Below are 20,351 nucleotides of genomic sequence, written 5' to 3' on the forward strand. Positions count from 1 at the left end.
AAAAAAAAGACCCAGACCATACAACGCTTCTCTGGGTCTCTAAATCTGGCTAAACTTCCCCTCCGTCCCGCTTCACTTGTCAAGAGAAGCGAAGGGGAACCAGGCCCGAAGCGCCTGCCTGTACGGACGCTTCCAAGCGAAGGGCGCGGCCATTGAAGGCTCGCCCAGTTCTGCGGCTGGGCGCCGCCATGTTTTTTTTTCTTTCACGCATCGCGAGATTTGACCGGGCGGTGGAAACTCCGCCCCTTTTCCCTTGGAATCCTCGGAGTCCCGGACAGCGGAGCGGAAGGAAAAAAAGCCATGCTCGCTGCGCTGGCGATCGCCCGGCGGGGGCTCTTGGGGGGCGGCTCGGGGTAAGGTGGGAAGAAGGTGGGGTGGTCGGGACGACTTCTAAGGCTGCAAGGGTCGGGTTACCCGCTTTTCAGCGGAGGAAGGCAGAAATCCAACAGGTCCAGCCTTCCTGCTGCATTTCTGCCTCCCCCCATACCTCCTGCTCTTTAACCTCCATGCACCGGTGATCTTAGATTGATTGAGGGTCCCGGACCACTTCAACGAGGATGATCGATCGGCACGTTGCATTGCATGCATTTTGCATTGCCTTGTCCCAAGTGTGTTGCAAAGGAGTTGGAGAACTACAGTTCCCATCATCCTGCCCCCCTCCTTCCAGGGCAAACGGTCTTATTTATTTATTTATTTATTTATTTTATTTTATTTTATTTATTTTGCCATAAAAATATATGTAGGTATCATACAAAAAGATTATATAATATATAAACACATATATGGGTAAATATAAGGAGGTATAAGCATATATGTATATAGGAGGAAGAAAAGAAAAACAATAGGACAGGAACGGTAGGCAAGTTTGTGCGCTTATGCACGCCCCTTATGGTCCTCTTAGGAAAGGGGTGAGGTCAATAGTAGACAGTTTTTGGTTGAAGATTTTAGGATCTTAAAGATTTAAAGGTTAAAGATTTTAGGATCTTCTTAATCCCACCCTTTTATGGCTGGGGCGAGGACTGCTTTGGGGGTTGGGGGGAAACTTCCAGGAAGCCTTTCACAGGCAAGGGTCTGCTACTACTCTTTGACTGCAATCTCCATGCTTCCTGGGAATCATGGGTTCTGTAATCCCAGGCCAGTTGCAAAGCCTGCAAGAGCTGGCTGGTGGGGATGGAGCTTCGGATTCCCATTTGCTGCCTCGAAAGAAGGGAAATTGAGAAATCACACCAGGCATCAGCCAGAGAAAAAAAAGACATAACAGTAACAGAGTTGGAAGGGATCTTGGAGGTCATTTAGTCCAACCCCATGCTCACGCAGGATACCTGTACAAGGTTGCCCCCACGCAAAAGCATTAGAAAAGGTATTTGACAGGATATCAATATATGTGGCCGGCTTCTTATTCCTTTTCCTGTGGTTTGTTTTATTGGACGGGTTGATAAAATGTTTAATTGGGCTTAACGAAATAGTTTTAACTTTCATGGTTTTAGTGTGGAAACCTTAATTGTGTGGACACCAAGGTTAGTTCTACCTGAAAGAGGAAATCGTGGAGGTACATCCATTGACACTGCCCAGGGAGCTTGGGTATGCAGGTGCCACATCTGGAAGGTCAAATGTTGTAAATTTATCCTCTCGGCAGTTGGAAGCCATGGGCCAGCCCTGGCAGTTCCTAGGAATTCTGCACTCGTTCCTCAATGTGCTGTTCTTAAATTCTGATCTCTTGCTTTTCCTTCTTTGAAACTGCTCCAGTGTCAACTTTTCTCGGACTATACAGACAGGCATCCAAAGATTTCAAACGGTCCTGGAAAACCCGGACCTAGCAACAGACAAAGAGCTAGATTCCACAAAGTCAAAGAACTTCAGGTGAGTTAATGCTGCACTTTCTGGGATGCAGGTAGCTGTTTATTTCTAGGAAAAATTACAGTGTGCGTAACTGCAGTGGTGATCAGGCATTTTGTGAATAAGAGTATTTCACCTACCGGTATTTTGGAGGGGGGCAAGGAAAGACACAAATTGTGACACGTAACACTTCAAAGAAAAAAACAAGGAAGTCCAGTTACCTCCTGAAAAAGCACCTTTGGGACTTCAAACCAGTACACATCTCTCAAAAGTTGCATTCTAAGGAATCCTTTAACAAGACATTAGTTTGTCTCATTGTTTTCTTGCATTTTTGCAAGATTTATTTTATTTTTACCATCAAAAATGTCCAGGGAAGAAACAAGCAGAAAAAAATTGTCATGTTTGCATCGGATTATATCAAGCATTGGAAAGTTTGTGAAGTTGGGAGTTAGGAGTGCTTTAAGGAATTTTGCCAGTGCAGAAACGGAACTCGTAATATTTGGTTTTTTCCAAGTTTTGAAAACATTTAATTTTTCAGAAATTTACTTATGATTTTTGCCATCATCAAATTATAATTTATAATTTTTGCCCCTAGCGATCACCTGTTTATTTTCAGAGCTTTTAGGCCGATCAATATACAACTCCCAACTTTTAATTGGGACTAAAACTCTACAAAGTATTTAAAAGGAACTACTAGAGCGTGTTCCAAACATCACAAATAAAAAATGTGAGCAACATCAAATGAAAAGCCCAATCACATGACCCAAGAGGCAGTCAAAACAATCCAACCCATCAGCTTAATGGAACAGCCGGGTTTTCACCGGGTTTCTAAAAGCCTTGAGGGCTTATTGATTTATATTTTTAATGGTTTGAGTTTGGACGAGAGCTGTATCAAAAGGTTGTCAGTTGAAATTCAGGAGAGGGAAGAGGTCCTCCAATTCCAACATTTCTTTTTTTAAAAATCATTCTCTTCCTCCTGAACACTTTGTGCCAGAATAAGAGACTGCTTCTAGTTGGCTTTAGATGTCATTATATAAACTGAGTATACATTGCATTGCACTATAAGGCTCTTTATTTGATGTTGGCTTACCGTATTGTGTGAAACTAACTGGCTTTGAGTTTATGAACAAGTAGCTGATAACCCGGCGTTGCCCGGGTATTTATTGATCCCAATCCTGTATTAGACAGGAAGAGCAACTTCACCCTGAGCCCTGATTTCGGTGAGAATGAAATTAGTTAAAAATGTTCTCCCTGTGTCCCAAGAAGCATCAAGTAAAATGATATCACCTTGCTGTTTTGCTAGCTGATCCATGATCATTTGTTATGCTTTTTTCTGATCTTGGTTTAGAATGGCTTCTTGTCCGCGATATATGCACTAAGCTGTTCGACATTGTAGTTCTTTTCTCGTATGTAATCTGTGTGAAGTATGTCATGTCGGTCTCGTAGTGGTGCAGGCAGGCCGAGTTGCAGTAATGTTTTATTGATCACGGCCATACGTTTGCCCTCAAGAATAATCAAAGCCTTGTTAAAAATGTCTGGACCAAACGTAATTTCTAATGTTGGATTTTCCCCCTTATCAGAGGGAGCCCCCTTGTGGAGTACTCTGAAGCCGTTATCATGGCAACTCCACTTTGCTGTACAGTAGAAGCCATTTTAAGGCAGTATAGTAGAAGCCATTTTAAAGCACATCAGGCTGTATCTTAACAGAACACACACCCTGAGGGGTGTTAGGGGTGTCTTACCCCCACAGTATTTTTTTCCAGAGTCATCTGTGTACCACGTTTGGTAGAAATTGCTTGAGGCGTTCCAGAATTATGCTGGAACACACACGCACGCACACACACGCATGCACACACACACATAGAGCTATATATCTATCTATATCTATCTATCTATCTATCTATCTATCTATCTGGATGGGTTATGGCTTAGTGTGATCCAGTGCAGGCGAAATGCAGATTCTAGAGGGGGAAATTGAATATGGGTACAATCCTATTGTGTGAGCATCTTTGAACAAATATTATCATCATCTTTTAATGACCACATAATCCCTTGTGGGGTGGAGTCTGGGAAACTGAATGGAGCTGAATGTTTACTGGCCGGATGCCCTTCCGGTCGCCAATGTGGAGTTTTGTTCAGCAGACATATTCTCATTGTGCCCAGAGAGACAAATATCTGCCTCTACCTAGGATCGAATTTGCAGCCTCCTGATTGTAAGACGAGAGCTCTACCTCTAGGCCACCGCACCACTCATCTTTGAACAAATATGCCCATTGATAATCTGATAAAATAATCCTTGCACCTCTTGAATATTGGGGATGGGGGCGGCTGCCTTGTACTGGCTGGTGTGGCTACCTTCTCTCTTCTTTTTTTCAGCTATTTTCCTCCAGTGCCGGGAGAAGAAAGCTCCTTACGGTGGGATGGAAAGAAGTTTGAAGAAATCCCAATAGTTCATATCAAAGCTACCTACAATAAGTAAGCGATTGGAGGTTCTTCATGCAGAACAGTTAGCAATAGCACTTAGAAGATTTATATAGAGCTCCACAGAGCTTTACAGTATTCTTTGGGCAGTTTACAATGTCACCTTATTGCCTCCAATAATCTGGGTCCTCATTTTACAGAGCTCAGAAGGAGGTGACTCACCTTTGAGCCGGTTAGGATCGAGCTGCTAGCAGTCGGCAGAATTAGCCTGCAATACTGCATTCTAACCACTGTGCCACCATGGCTCTTTTAATTATCTAATGCTACAGGTTTTGTGGGTGGTGATTCAGGGGCACAGGTCCTTAGTAACCTAAGTTTCTTTCAAGAGCTAAGAAATCCAGCAAACGGCTAGCTTGCATAATGCAAGCCATGTTTATAAAAGGTAAAGGTTCCCCTTGCACATACGTGCTAGTCATTCTCAACTCTAGGGGGCGGTGCTCATCTTCATTTCAAAGCCGAAGAGCCAGCGCTGTCCAAAGACGTCTCCGTGGTCATGTGGCTGGCATGACTAAACACCAGAGGCACACGGAACGCTGTTACCTTCCCACCAAAGGTGGTCCCTATTTTTCTACTTGCATTTTTTTTTTTTTACGTGCTTTCGAATTGCTAGGTTGGCCGAAGCTGGGACAAGTAATGGGAGCTCACTCCGTTACGCGGCACTAGGGATTCAAACCGCCAAACTGCCGACAAGCTCAGTGTCTCTTCCCCACTAAGCCACCGCATCTTATAGTGAAGTGCTATATATACAGTGATACTACATGATGCCACCCAAAGTTGCCTTATAGTTAGATAGGCGGCTAATAAATTTTTAACAAATATAGAGGATGGATGGATGGATGGACGGACAACATCTTGCAGGGGACACCTGCTTCTTTCCCTTCCAACAGAGCAGTCTAGTCTCCAGTTCTTTGCTTCTGTCTTTGCCTGGTCTAAACCCTCCCATAATTCACAGTGCATACAAAGTAATTGCATGTAAATGATGATGATGATAATTTATTTTCATACCAGGTTGGCTAAAGACAACCCAACTATCAAGAGGCTTATTAGAGTCGGGGAACTTTTGGTAACAAAGTTTACCATTAAATTTGCTTTGGGAGTTTGAGTAGCGCTTAAGGTTGAAGTTTAAAATGGGGCTGGATTTTTGTTTGTTTCTCGATCGGGGCTGTTTTGTAACCTAGGTTAAAGCTCTTGTAGAACTTGTACGGGATGTATGTGGGAAAGACCTTGGGGGAGAGATACTGCCTAGGCCAGTGATGGCTAAGCTTTTCAGGACAGAGGGCCCAAAGCATGCATGCGTGCGAGAGAATGCGTGCATGCGTGCTCGAACCCCCAAAATGCAATGCATGTGTGGCCCCGCGCATGCACATCCCCCCATGCATGCACGGCCCCCTGCACAACCTACACCCCTGCGCCCAGCCCTCTTCACATGCGCACGCCCTGTGTATGTGCATACGCCCCCATGCATGCACCCATAGATACCTGAAGACCAGCTAGTCAGCAGGAGGCGCGTGCATGCACAGCAGAGCTGAACTGGGGCGACGGCTCACATGCCATCAGAGAGTGAGCTGCATGCCATCACGGGCCTAGGGAACGCTCAGATATGAGACAGCATTTTCTGCAGCTGAATAGTGGACAGGGTGAGAATCTCAGAAATGACCCTCCCTACTTTCCTGGGCTGTAAAGGAGATGACAGGAGATGTGTGCTTTCAGACGTGTGAGGTATATTAATTATGATGCATTAATTATCTTTAAAGTACAACTGATCCGATTGTGTTTTCTCTCTGCTCCACCTGGTAAGCCTGACATAATGCTACAGTCTTCATGTTATTTCCTGTCTTAGAATGGCGGGCACTAATTTGAGTAATTTTCAGTAATAATTCTCAAGAAAAAGTCTGAAAGTGACTGAGAAAGAGTCTCGGTGGCCGCACATTCATCTCCCCGCACAACTTTTGAGGATTAATTGCATCCTTCCAAATGCTTAAAAAAAGGGGGGGGCACACGGTGGCTCAGACGCTAAGCTTGTTGATCAAAAGGTCGGCAGTATAGCAGTTCGAGTCCCTAGAGCCGTGTAACGGGGTGAGCTCCCACTACTTGTCCCAGCTTCTGCCAACCTAGCAGTTCGAAAGCTCTTAAAAAATGCAAGTAGAAAAATAGGGACCACCTTTGGTGGGAAGGGAACAGCGTTCCGTGCGCCTTTGGCGTTGAGTCATGCCGGCCACATGACCACAGAGACATCTTCGGACAGCGCTGGCTCTTCGGCTTTGAAACGAAGATGAGCCCCGCCCCCTAGAGTTGGGAACGACTAGCACATATGTGTGAGGGGAACCTTTACCTTTAAATGTTTAAATGTCTAAAACAACCTGTTTCCAACCTGGTACCTATCAAAGACATTGAAACTGGAGCTCAGCAAACTTACTGACTGGAGCTGCTAAAAATTGCTGTCTGAGCACATCTGGAGGGCAGCCAGTTGGGAAGAATTATCCTATTTTTAATCCCTTTTTGGGACAAGCAATGTGTCTCAAACCTGCAGTGATTCTATTTATTTTTTGCATCCTAGTTCACCCACTTGCTATCTCCCCATGGGAGAATGAGAACGCAAGAGCTGAGTTAAACTACTAGGAGTTGGGGGGTTTTTTTCAGACAGATTTGCAGAGAATCCCAAAATAGGATGGATTTCTAACAAAATGTTGTTCCTATCATCCCACGACACCTGTAGCACTCACATCCAGGTTTTCACAGCTGAGAAAGTCCCTCTGGTCCTACTAACCTGTGGCTACATGGGGTTCAAGAATGCGAAGAAATCAACGGCTCTTGCAGCACAGACAACTGGAATTGCAGCAGGAAGCGTAAGTTCTTAGAACTAACCTTTTCCCTAAGTTGAAATGGGCAAAGATTTATCAGGCTGACCGGAACTGGCTGAAATCAAAGTTCTTAAATCGGCAACTCTTATTTAACTTCCAAGGAATTCTTACTGTTATAATCCCTAATATTTCCTTGCTGTTTGAGGTACCCCTTTGAATCATTGTTTTGGGGTTCTAAAATCCGATTGCTTCTGCATAGATAAGATGGTCAGAGAATGATCACAAACGAACGATTATAAATGAACCGAGACCAAGATCAGGGACTGCTTGGTTTTATATATATAAACTCTAGAATCTGAAGGATTTGCGTAGTTTTTGGTTTTATGCAGTAAAAGGACAGAATCTTATTCATCCTATATTTATTGCATCTTTTAACCCGTACTAAGCAGTGGGCATAAAGGACGCCGGTGGCTCAGTGGCTAAGACGCTGAGCTTGTCGATTGAAAGTTCGGCAGTTCAGCGGTTCAAATCCCTAGTGCTGCGTAACGGGGTGAGCTCCCGTGACTTGTTCTGCCGACCTAGCAGTTCGAAAGCAGGTAAAAAATGCAAGTAGAAAAAGAGGGACCACTTTTGGTGGGAAGGTAACAAGTGTTCCGTGCGCCTTTGGCGTTGAGTCATGCCGGCCACATGACCACGGAGACGTCTTTGGACAGCGCTGGCTCTTCAGCTTTGAAACTGAGATGAGCACTGCCCCTTAGAGTCGGGAACGACTAGCACCTATGTGCGAGGGGAACCTTTACCTTTACCTTTAAGCAGTGGAAAATCCATTTGCAAAGAAACTTGCTCCAGATGAACCAAATTGCTCCTTCTTAAGAAGTAACTGCTACACAGTTTCTGGTCTTTCCTCAAAAAAAAGGGAGCAGATGAAGAAAGGGTTAAAACTGTACTTTGGAGAGGAAGTCAAATATTCTAGCCTGGCTGATCCACACTGCTAATCCACAATGGCTAGGTTCACATATGCCCTAAGCCAAACCACCTTCCAAAAGAATTTTCAGAGGTATGGGTAGGTTGTTTATACTAAGTTAGTCTTTGTTTAAATTGGGTCAGGGAGTTTCATTTTTAAGAACTACTTTCCTGCTCAAAATTGACAAAACTAGTCAGTTTCACATCTGCTTTTCTTAGCTTACTAATGACTCCCCTGCCCTTTGGAATGCATTGGTGCCAGCAGCCACAATGTGCCCACTATACAAACCACCCGGTGAATTCTCCATTGTGTGTATGTTTACTCTCTTGCAATCCTTTTCTCTCCCATCTCTGCAAGGAGTGGGGGGGAAAGAGAAGAAGAAGAAGAAAACAGGTCATGCCCAGGACAATGCACACTGGTTGTAATGGCAAACCATTAAGTTGTAAAGTGATTTTTTTTTTCAGCACTGTGGTTAAGTTTGAACGATCACTGAAATGAAGCATTCGTTCATTGAGGACTAGCCTATGTAGTCAGATCAATGCAAAACGGAACAGTATTTCTAAAATACAATCTTGTATTTTATAAGGTATCAGGGAAAAGAAAATAATAGCAAATCAAGGACTCCTTGGGCCCAGACGGAGGGTCTTTAAAAAACCACTAGATGGCAGTCTTAGCCCAACAGACTTACTGTAACCATTGTCAGGCTTCTCTGGAAATTCCCATTAATCATTTTGGATGTAGGAAACATTTAAAAGAGCTATGGCATAGCAGATATGGAAGGTTTCCAGCTGAGCGTTTTAATTTTCCCGTTCTAAATGTAGCAAGATTCTTGTGTACTGGCAAGCAAGCCATTTCTTCCCTGGTGAGTTGAATGTAAATGACTTTCATAAGTACTTTTAATTTGTGTGTGTTTTCTGGCCTTGGAAAATGACGGCAAATAGCAGCCTTCACCAAAGCTCTGGACATGCAGGACTTCAGCACCCAGCATTTCAGCCAAGATAATCAGCTTTGACTGGAAGTCTAGAAGTGAATAGCCAACCTATTTTGTGGGAGGTGCTGCTGGAAAAAAGTGATTTTTGCTCTGCCCCAAATCAGAAAAAGATTCCAGCCTTCCTATTTACCGTGTTTCCCCGAAAACAAGACCCTGTCTTATCATTTTTTGAATCCCGAAATAAGCGCTTGGCCTTATTTTCGGGGAGGTCTTATTATTTTGGGGTACGTGGAGCAAGACGGGGCTCTTCTTGCCATCTTTCCTGATTTCCAGCTCTGTCTCCTAACCCTAACCAGAGGAAATGGCGGTGACCAGCTGCACATGCGTTTAAATATTTTCGGGGAAACACGGTATATAGGACAGAACTCCTAAATTTCTGCAAAGCACTTTCCATCACTGTTAACTTCCCCCCCCCCGCCCCCCGCCCTGTGTTCCTGTACCACAAGTTGGTCTAGGAGAAAAAATGAGCAGTTCCATTGAAGCCAGGATTATGGTGCTGATGATGATAAACAGATCACAAAAGTATCAAGATCTGAATATCCAAATGGAAGGATTATGGAGGAAACCAGCTCTGGTGATATCGGCACATTGGGTACCATACCCAAAAAAAAAAAAGTCTTTGATGCCTATGGATGTTGTGGTCTGCCGACAGCCTGCAGAGCTGGCGGCAGAGTCAGACAGTGAAGAGGTTGGGGAGGAACATGGGCCAGTCCTGGAGTCTGGGGAAGGCTAGGACGAGGGCTCTGTGTCGGAGACAGAAATGGGGCCAGGGCCATCTGGGAGTTATGTGCGGACTCCGGAGCCTCCAGAATCTGACGTCAGCGAGGCAGAACAACGGGGAGCCTGTTCCCGATGCACATATTCACAGAGCTGCCAGAAGGCAAGAACAGTTAAGACAAAAGGGGCGACTCAGGAGTAAGGCTTGGAGATGACTGGCCCCTCCCATTAAGACATAAAGGAGCAGCAAAGGCACGCGAGTCGTTGCAGGAAGCAACTTTGTTCGTGCTGGTCGGTTTAAATTCTGAAGCTCCGTTTTGACTCTGTGCTCCGTGTGGCCTTGCAAAGCTAATTGCCAATTGGGTCTTGGCAGCGTGTCAAGGGAGATAAAGATGGGGGCTTATCAGCCTTATCCCGAAGGACTGTGGCAGACTTCTGTCAGACTCTTTACAAACAATTTGTGACTCATCATAGGCTGGGAATGAACAGAATTCACAGCCGTTGAAATAAAAACAGGGTTTTGGGAACTAATTGTGTGCTTTGTACTGTCTCAGGAAGCCTAAGTCAGAACAATGGAGGCCAATACCAGCTAAAGAACTGGCAGCTGTGATTTTACCTTGCTGGGAACAGATAGTTTATTAAACTCGGATGCCGTCTGACTCCGAGCAGCTCGCAACAAAGAAAACACCGTTAAAATCAATAATGCCTTTTGTTCAAAAGAAAATAGCGGTCTTTGTCCCACCGAGTAGAAGCTCCTGTTCAGAGGAAAGGGCAAATAGGATCTAGGTTGAACGTCGGAGTAGCGGTCATTATACTCTTTGGTTCATTGCATAACATGTTTCTTTCCCCCCCCCCTCTCTCTCTCCCTGTCCAGAAAGCAGCGAAAAAGGGCGTGCATCATGTACGAGTTGTGGTGAAAGGCCTGGGACCCGGGCGGCTGGTAAGCGCTTCCTGTTTCTTTGTAGTCATTCTTCAGGTGAGAGGGAGCCTTTATTAGCTGAACTCCTGCATTTTTCAAGGGCCACGGTGATGGAGTGATGTCACTTAAATGGGATCGGCCGTATCGTGCAAAATAAGCTGAAAAACAAAGTAAGCAGAGACATCAACCTGCCAACAAAAGTGTGTACCGTCAAGGCTATGGTTTTCCCAGTTGCAATGTATGGCTGTGAAGGTTGGACCATAAGAAAGGCTGAGCGCCAAAGAACTGAGGCCTTTGAATTCTGGTGCTGGAGAAGACTCCTGCGAGTCCCTTGGACTGCAAGGCGATCCAACCGATCAGTCCTAGAGGAGATCAACCCTGACTGCTCTTTAGAAGGCCAGATCCTGAAGAGGAAACTCAAATACTTTGGGCCACCTAATGAGACGGAAGGACTCACTGGAGAAGAGCCTCATGCTGGGAAAGATGGAGGGCAAAAGAAAAAGGGGACGAAAGAGAACGAGGTGGCTGGATGGAGTCACTGAAGCAGTAGGCATGAGTTTAAATGGACTCCAGAGGATGGTAGAGGACAGGAAGGCCTGGGAGAACGTTGTCCATGGGTCAAACGTGACTTCGCAACTAACAACAATGAAGCTGAGAAAATCAACAATTGCAAGCGCCGGAAGCTTGTTCTCGATTTCAAACGGCCTTCCACAATCTGCTGTCCTGCAGTGGTTGTTTGACCAGAAGCCCAATACTTTGTCAACAACTTGGCATTCCTCACGCTGGCAGTGGCCACTGGGAAACCAACATCCCAACTCATCCAGGGAAACTGTCCAAGTTGGAGATGGCTGCTGGAGATAATCTGGCTTGGCAACACCTTGGCTGGGATGGCGAAAAGCTCATGGGGGGGCGGGGGGGGGCTGCTCGTAGAGCGTTTGTCTGCAACTGCTTAAAGCAGCGACATCTTTTTTCCTCCCGGTTTATACAACTGCTCTCTGCAGTGGCAACGTAATCCCTGGGAGAAACTCTCGTTAATGTAAGACAAGTTTCTGGAGCTGCTGAGGGGCTTAGCAGTTCAAATGAAACACACACCAGTTGTTAAAAAGTTACGATTTTTATGTAGTGAGCTTACCGAGCACATCTTGTATGTAGTTAGCTTATTTATGATAAGATGTTTATGTAGATAGACAGACATAGACAATATTTATGTAGTTAGCTTATGATAAGATGCTGAGAGAGAGAGAGAGAGAGAGAGAAAGAAAGAAAGAAAGAAAGAAATATTTATGTAGTTAGCTTATCAAGCACATCCTGTATGTAGTTAGCTTATTTATGATGTTTATGTAGATAGACAGACAGACAGACAATATTTATGTAGTTAGCTTATGATAAGATGTCTAGAGAGAGAGAGAGAGAGAGAGAGAGAAAGAAAGGAAAGAAAAAGAAAAGAAAGAAAGCAAAAGAAAGAAAGAAAGAAAGAAAGAAAGAAAGAAAAAGAAATAAATAAATTTATGTAGTTAGCTTACTAAGCACACCAGAACAACTACCCACAAGGACAGTTTTTCCCTCATGCCATCATTCTGCTAAACAACTAATTTCCACAACCCTGTCAAACTATTTACTAAGGGTCTATTACTATTATTCTTCTCATCCTTCCTATTACCTATCTCCTCCCACTTACGACGATAACCTTGTGGCTTGTATCTTTATGATTTATATTGTTTTATTTAGCTTCCTAGTATGATTTTGATTGCTTGTTTACTATGACTATCACTAAGTGTTTTATCTTATGTTTCATGATGAATGTATTTTTTATGTACACTGAGAGCTTATGCAGCGAAGACAAATTCCTTGTCTGTCCAATCACACTTGGCCGATAAAGAATTCCATTCTATCTAAATTATATTAAAGTAACCAAAATATCTTTAAACAATCCCCAAGGCATTGAGCACAACTTTTGAGCACCCCTAATGTTCGGAAATTGAAATTGGAAAATTTTGACAACGCCCTAGCTGTAGCATGTATACCTCCAGCAGTAGCAGCTTTTTGAATCTAAAGCAGATAATGCTAAACTAGATTAACCAATTGTTTCCTAAATATAAGGTAGCCGCCTTTGATTTCTAAATTGTTCCTTGGGGTCCCTAGTGCCGCATAACGGGGTGAGCTCCCGTTACTTGTCCCAGCTTCTGCCAACTTAGCAGTTCGAAAGCATGTAAAAATGCAAGTGGAAAAATAGTGACCACTTTTGGTGGGAAGGGAACAGCATTCTGTGCGCCTTTGGCATTTAGTCATGCCGGCCACATGACCCCGGAGACGTCTTCGGACAGTGCTGGCTCTTCGGCTTTGAAACGGAGATGAGCACCGCCCCCTAGAGTCGGGAACAACTAGCACATATGTGTGAGGGGAACCTTTACCTTTTAAAAAGTAAGATGCTGGATATCTCAGGAACCCAACAGGAGATGCTGAAACTCTCTGGAACCCCTCATTCTTGGCAAAAACAGCAGCAAGTTCTAAAAAGCGCTCTCCCCCCCCCCCCCATCTCTCTCTCTCTCTCTCTGGTTTGGAAATCTTGAACTATCATCTCACAGTTCACAAAGCTATCATAGAGATGGTGAAGCTAGGCTAATATTGTATCTGAGAAAAGCAAGATTTAGGGCTTTGCAGGTTATCCAAACTCAAGTCGTTCAGGTTTATCCTAGAAATTGTGCTTCCAGCAGACCGTGACTTAGTGTTCCATGAGCACCATGTTGATCTCTTTGTTTCTCTTTCAGGCAGCCATCCAAGGCTTAACCTTAGGGGGGCTGGAGGTGATCTCCATCACAGACAACACGCCAGTACCGCACAACGGCTGCCGTCCTCGAAAAGCACGAAGGCTGTGAGAGGCGTGGAGCGGGAGAGAGAAAGAGAAGAGGGTTGTGCCTGGATCTCAAATAAGTTTATGCAGCCATCTTCAGGCAGCTGTTCCATCTTTCTGCAACTTTCAGAGCAGAGACAGGCTTGGGGTTTGCGCGCAGGAAGGCAACCCAGAGACTATGTTTATAAAGTGTGACTATTAAAGCAAAGTTGGCTCTATCTCAGAGGGGCCCTTTGAATTACCGTATTTTTCCAAGTATAAGACGCACCGGAGTATAAGACACACCTTAGTTTTTGGGGAGGAAAATAAGAAAAAAAGCTGATTGGCTGGTGAATCGGCCTTCCGGAATACCCCCAATCAGCTGTTCCCAGAGGTCAATTTTAGCAACAGGTTCCTTGGTTGTGAGCGCTGTGCATTGCTTTTCTTTTTTGCTTTTTTTTTCTGCCTCTGAAACTTTCAGAAAAAACTTTTTTCTGCCTCTGAAACAGCTTCAGAAAAAAAGCCTCTGAAGCTCTGTTTGGGGGCTTCGTTTCTGAAGCTTCGTTTCTGATGCTTTTTTCAGTCTCTGAAACCTCCATTTGAGAAGCTGGGCAGGGCTACAGAGTACAAGACGCATCCAGATTTTCACCCTCTTTTTTTGGGGTGGAAAAGGTGCATCTTATACTCCGAAAAATATGGTACATTTTTGTTTGGGGCTGCTTTCCTCTTCTAACGTTATGGATGGAATTGTTTTTTGTTTGTTTTTTTTAACCATCATTTTCAACCAAATCCAGACTGGTTGCGATGAGCATGTCTTTTTCCAGTTGCAAAAACAGGTCAACTGGAAACTCCTTTCCACCATCTACAGAACTCCCCATTGTGCTAATTGGGATCCAATTCCATGTCTCTTACGAAGATCCACTTGCCAGGGGTGGGTGAGTTGGGTATTTTATTCCTCATCAGCAAGTAAAGAGATCTCATCTCTATTAGAATTTCTCTACCAGTCAGTTAGGGAAAAGTAGGGACTCCAGGGCAGTTCAATAGGAAGTATGAAAAAGAGTTGTCAAGTCAGCCGACCTTGGTGGATATCTTGGATTCTGGACCTTATAACTCCGTGCTTCCCAAATCTCAGTAAATTATTCAAAATCGGGCAAAAGTACCTTTTTTGTTTGAGTAAAAAAAAAATTGAACCCATTACCCAATCAAAACGGGACATTGAAAGATTGTCACCTGAACTAAAAATATACTCCCAAATCTTTAAGTTGAAAATTCATGGAAAGGGCCGCGGTGTGGCTCAGGCTGTAAGAAGCCTGTTATTAAAACACAGCTGCCTGCAATTACGGCAGGTTCTAGTCCCACCAGGTCCAAGGTTGACTCAGCCTTCCATCCTTTATAAGGTAGGTAAAATGAGGACCCAGATTGTTGGGGGGGGCAATAAGTTGACTTTGTATATAAATATACAAATAGGATGAAGACTATTGCTAACATAGTGTAAGCCGCCCTGAGTCTTCGGAGAAGGGCGGGATATAAATGTAAATTAAAAAAATAATTAAAAAAAAATTACCGATGGCCCTTGGCTGTTTCAAATCAAGACCGTTCAGTGATAACGTTTTTTATAATACAGACAATTCTCCAGTTACGACCAATTTGTTCAGCGATGGTATGAAATTACGACAGCCCTGAAGGAAGGGACCTAATGACTGGTCCTTGAATTGCAAGAAGACTTTCCAATTATTGGTTTGGGTAATTCCGAAAGAAGGTTGGTAAGCATTGTCCTAGTGGCTAGCCAATTTATTCAGGCAGTTTCTTACAATCGCAAGAAAGCTGTTTTCTTTTTTCTTTTCTTTTTTAACCTTTCAATATACTTTTTTTATTTTTTAAAAAACAACAAGACATAACAAACACTAACATAAAACATATACTCCTTCTTTACATCAGCTTAGTATCGGTAATCCTCGATTATTTACATTTTCCCCTCTCGTTTTCTTTAATTATACTTATCTTTTTGTCCCATTATCCCTTATTTCTATATATATATATTCCATCATACCTGTCATTATAACAATGTATTTTCTTTCATGCACTACCTCTTTTTTGTGTGTGACCTTTCCCCCTTTTTCGTCGTTTTACCATTTCTAATTTCTATCCAGTTTTACAATTTATTCCATACTATATATAACATTCCGTATCTTCCTTTTTTTTAAAATCTCCTTTGTTAATTTATCCATCTCGGGACAGTCCAGAATTTTCCTTATCACTTCCTCCTCCGATGGTATGTTCTCGTTTTTCCGGTTCTGTGCCTAAGATATTCTTGCGGCTATTAATATGTGTAGAATTAGATACCTTATTTCTTTCCTATATTTCCTGTTGAGTATTCCCAGCAAAAAGGTCTCTGGTTTCCAGTCTACGGGTTGGTTGGTTAGTTATTTCTTCCAGGCGTTTTCTGATTCTGGCCCAATATTTTTTGCAGATGGATATGTCCACCATAAATGGTAATACAAGAAGGCCGCTTTCATGTCTCTGTGGTGTGTGTTCCAGAGACAGGGTTTGTTTGTTTTCTCCCCATTGGTGGTGAAACCACAGATGGCTGATGACTCGGAACATATCGGGGATTATTCTATGGAAGCATCTATGGGGTGACTTGAAAGAAAGCAGGATTCTTTTATTCCAGGTTCACACAACATACACCTGGGATGCTCGGTGGGGAGCTGGCAAAAGTCGGCATCATGATTGCCAAGAATTATCTCTTTGCCTGCTGCCATTATAGAAAAGTAATGATCGTTCAACTCGCACCACACAGTCGTAAACTGGCCTATGTAGAATGGAATAACAGAGCTGGAAGGGAGCTTGGAGATCATCTAGTCCAACCCCTTGCTTAGGCAGGAAACCCTACACCACTTTAGACAAGTGGTTATCCAACATCATCTTAAAAACTTCCAGTGTTGGAGCATTCACAACTTCTGGAGGCAAGTGGTTCCACTGATTAATTGTTCTAACTCAGGATAATTTCTCCTTAGTTCTAGGATGGTTCTCTCCTTGATTGATTTCCACCCATTGCTTCTTGTCCTGCCCTCAGGTGCTTTGGAGAATAGCTTGACTCCCTCTTCTTTGTGGCAGCCCCTGAGATATTGGAACACTTCTATCATGTCACCCCTTAGTCCTTCTTTTCATTATTTATTTATTTATTAAATTTTTATACCGCCCTTCTCCCGAAGGACTCAGGGCGGTTTACAGCCAAATTAAAACAACATAGAAATAGACAAAAATTAAAAGCATATTAAAAAACTAATTCTAAAATTTGGCCCAATAAAATTAAAACTAGCATAAAACTGTTATAAAAACTCCCATTAAAATTTTGTTAGGCTAGCCCCATGCGATGAAATAACAGAGTCTTGAGCTCTCGTTTAAAAGTCCGGAGGTCGGGGAGTTGACGCAGCCCCAGAGGCAGCTCATTCCAAAGGGCAGGAGCCCCCACAGAGAATGCCCTCCCCCTGTAGGCCGCCAGTCGACATTATTTGACTGACGGCACCCTGAGGAGGCCCTCCCTATGGGAGCGCACAGGCCGATGGGAGGCTGTAGGTGGCAGTAGGCGGTCCCGTAAGTAACTCGGTCCTATGCCATGGAGCGCTTTCAAGGTGATAACCAACACCTTGAATTGCACCCGGAAGACCACCGGCAGCCAGTGCAGGCTGTGCAGGAAAGGTGTTACATGGGAGCATCGTGGTGCCCCTTCTATTACCCGCGCAGCCACATTAAACTAGACATACCCAGTTCCTGCAACCGTTCTTCATATGTTTTAGCCTCCAGTCCCCTAATCATCTTGGTTGCTCTTCTCTGCCCTCTTTCTAGAGACTCCACATCTTTTTTACATCGTGGCGACCCAAACTGGATGCAGGATTCCAAGTGTGGCCTTACCACAAGGGATCTTGTCCTGTTTCCATTTAATGCAGAGAACGTGAGCCCAACCAACTGTAGCATCCAATAAGCCACCGGTTAAACAAGCCCTAGAGAAGTGAGGTGCATGAGCTGGGTTTCCCTTGAAAAAACTGATCCAAGCTAGTAACTCCGCTGCTTCAGAAAGGTGCTAAGCTTGCTGACTTTTCTCCTGCAAATCCAACAAGGAGCAGATACAGATTAACAGAGTTGGGAGGGACCTTGTAAACGGGTAAAATCTAAAAATTTTCCCTACCGGTTCTGTGGGTGTGGCTTAATTGGTGGGTGTGGCTTGGTGGTCAGGTGACTGAATGGGCATGGTCAATAATAATAAATCATAAAAATAATAAAGTATACAAAACTTGGGAGGCATCGGTCTATTTTCTTTTAAAAGGTGACTGGCCTGATTTTAAATTCTAAATTTTAATTTTAATTGAACTTTGATGGGTTTTAAATTTTGTAATTTTATGGGGCGTAATGTTATTTTAAATTTTCTGGCAAATTTGAATCAGTTTTTTAAGGGTTGTTTTAATTATGGTGTATGTTTTTGTTTGTATTTTATTTGCCTGTTCACCGCCCTGAGTCCTTCGGGAGAAGGGCGGTATACAAATTAAAACATTATTATTATTATTTATTATTAAAAATAGAGGCCCCGGTCTACCAATTGCCTTTTACTGACAGGCCCCGGTCTACCTTCTTTAAAAATACTACAGCGCTCATCAGCTGTAGTGCGGCCCTTTGAAGTGCCACGGCAGTCATTTAAGGCCGTTTGCAGCTATATCACCACCGAGCGCTTCAGGGACAGAGAAGAAGAACAGCGAGGCATGGGCACTTGGGGGGGAGCCAGGGATTTTTGCTACCGGTTCTCCGAACTACCTGCCCCCCATCGCTACCAGATCGCATGATCCGGTCCGAACCGGGAGCATTTCACCCCTGCTTATAAGTCATCTAGTCCAACCCTCCCACCCACCCCCGCCCAAGCAGACCCTACACCATTTTTGACAGATGGCAGTCTAGTCTCTTGAAGGCTTCCAGTGATGAAGCTCCCAAAACTTCCAAAGGCAACTTCTGTTTCATTGGTTGATCTTTCTGTCAGAAAATTCCTCCTTATTTCTAAGTTGAATCTCTCCTTGTTCAGTTTCCATCCATTATTCCTTGTCTGGCCTTCGGGAGCTTTGGAAAATAGCTTGACACCCCCCCCCCTCTCTGTGGCAGCCCCTCAAATATTGGAAGACTGCAATCATCGTCTCCCCCTGGTCCATCTCTTCACTAGAGTAGCCGTGCCCAGTTCCTGCAACCGTTCATCGTATCGTTGTGCCTCCAGTCCCCTCATCATCTCGGTTGCTCTTCTTGGTTGCATTGGAACATCCCCAAATTTCTAGCCGTGACCTGGGAGAGCAAGTCAAACATAAACAGCCTGGAGCTCAAGCGTTATCTCTTCCCAACCTGCCGAGGTCTACAGTGATGTCAAACTTGGCTGCTGAGAAGGTTGGCGAATTAGGCCAGCCAACGCGTACGTTGTTCCCTTTGGCCCAGCTGTCAGAACTAAAAGAGTGTGTTAACATCTGCCTCCCTACCTCCTTCCCTCCCTTTTGATCCATTATTCCCCTTTTGGGAGGGGCCGGGGAATGAGTGGGGGGGGCTCCTGGTTTCTAATGTTGTAATCAACTCTGCTCTTTAAAAGAAAAGGGCACCATAGCAACCAGACGGGCCTTTCTCTTCCTTCTTTTTTTTTTAACTCCTTCCTGGCTTCGTTATGTCATAAAGCAGGATTCATTTCCTTTCTCCAACACCCACCCCCACCAAAAAATTTTTTTTTCACCTTTTCCTTCCAATTCTTTAGAATTCGAACCGGTTTTTTTTCCCCCGCAAGGCGAGATTTGGATAAATGTTTTTCCTTGGAGCAAAAAAAACAAAACAAAAACCCCTGGCCTAGGGTGGCACGAGGGACCGTGGTCTACAAAGGCTGCTTATGAAAACCTCCGGTACAGGTGGGGGGTGGGGGTGGGGGGGAGACGGCCAGCCAGAGGCGAGAACGCACCCTTGCACGTACGCACACAATTACGGTGATTATTCCGCTAACAATTTGAAATGCACAGTGTGTGGGAAGGCTGGTTAGAGTTCCATTTACCTCTTAGAATAAGGGAAAGGGGGAATAATTTTGCAGTGGAGTTAAATGGTCGCAGGTATCATACCCTTCAGTTTTTAATTTGCGGGTTTTTTTAAAAAAAGCGTGCGAGATTAATCATCTTGATTGGATGTAAGCTTCCCCCCTCCCCTTTCCCGCTGCAAAATTTTTGCTGCATTTTGCTAAGCACTACTACCAAAAGCGATGGCGGCTTCCCACCCCCTCCTTTTTTCTTTTTTCTTTTTTTTCTTTTTTTTTTGTGGAACAACAGCCATTGGCCTGGTTGCCTAGGGTGGATAAGAATAACTTAACTGGAAGGAAACATATGGAATACTAGCTGGATACCCGCTACGAAACTATGTGATCAGGCTTGATAAATCAACATAGCTTGAAAATTAATGAGTAGTTACGATAGGTCTCCCTTCTCCCCTTCTCTCCCTCAGGCTTGCCCTACAGAAGCCTATCTTATCCCCGTCTCTCCCTTTCAGGTGGGGAGTCTAAACTCCCAGCCTGCAGGCAGGATGAGTCACCATGCTCACGCTGGCCATGCTCACACCCAAGTGGCAGTTGGAACAGAGTTCTTTTTAGGTGGGGAGGGGGAGTAAAACGTCTAACTCCTTAGCATCAGAGCATGTGAATATAATACTATATATGAAAGACTAATGATCTGATGGTCATTTCGAAAAATCCTTTCTTAGCAAGCACCTAGAAGCCAAGAGGAACATACGTGCCAAATTTCAAGTTTATAGGC

General features: G+C 44.1%; 2 protein-coding genes across 2 annotated transcripts in view; one reads left to right on the forward strand and one right to left on the reverse strand.

Annotated features, from left to right (window-relative positions):
- The first annotated feature begins 214 nt into the window (after positions 1–214).
- MRPS11 (mitochondrial ribosomal protein S11) lies at positions 215–14,781 on the forward strand. The gene is made up of 6 exons (XM_058156024.1): positions 215–353; positions 1,747–1,860; positions 4,213–4,311; positions 7,034–7,163; positions 10,665–10,730; positions 13,478–14,781. The coding sequence occupies exons 1-6, from the start codon at positions 301–303 to the stop codon at positions 13,583–13,585; spliced, it is 570 nt and encodes a 189-aa protein (XP_058012007.1). The 5' UTR covers positions 215–300; the 3' UTR covers positions 13,586–14,781.
- The window catches only part of DET1 (DET1 partner of COP1 E3 ubiquitin ligase), a 47,457-nt gene continuing 37,837 nt past the window's right edge, over positions 10,732–20,351 (reverse strand). The window contains exon 5 of the mRNA XM_058156013.1: positions 10,732–10,867. Coding sequence (XP_058011996.1) covers positions 10,831–10,867 — 37 coding nt within the window. The 3' untranslated portion in view covers positions 10,732–10,830. The remainder of the gene's footprint in view (positions 10,868–20,351) is intronic.

This window comes from Ahaetulla prasina, chromosome 13, assembly GCF_028640845.1.
Source record: "Ahaetulla prasina isolate Xishuangbanna chromosome 13, ASM2864084v1, whole genome shotgun sequence".
Taxonomy (NCBI): Eukaryota; Metazoa; Chordata; class Lepidosauria; order Squamata; family Colubridae; genus Ahaetulla; species Ahaetulla prasina.

What these genes read in the sequence shown, in the direction of transcription:
- MRPS11 (XM_058156024.1), top strand. Translation starts at nt 301, where the DNA reads ATGCTCGCTGCGCTGGCGATCGCCCGGCGGGGGCTCTTGGGGGGCGGC. An exon ending in CTCTTGGGGGGCGGCTCGGG is followed by an intron (nt 354 to 1,746) that starts GTAAGGTGGGAA and finishes AAACTGCTCCAG; the next exon opens with TGTCAACTTTTCTCGGACTA. An exon ending in CTGGAATTGCAGCAGGAAGC is followed by an intron (nt 7,164 to 10,664) that starts GTAAGTTCTTAG and finishes CTCCCTGTCCAG; the next exon opens with AAAGCAGCGAAAAAGGGCGT.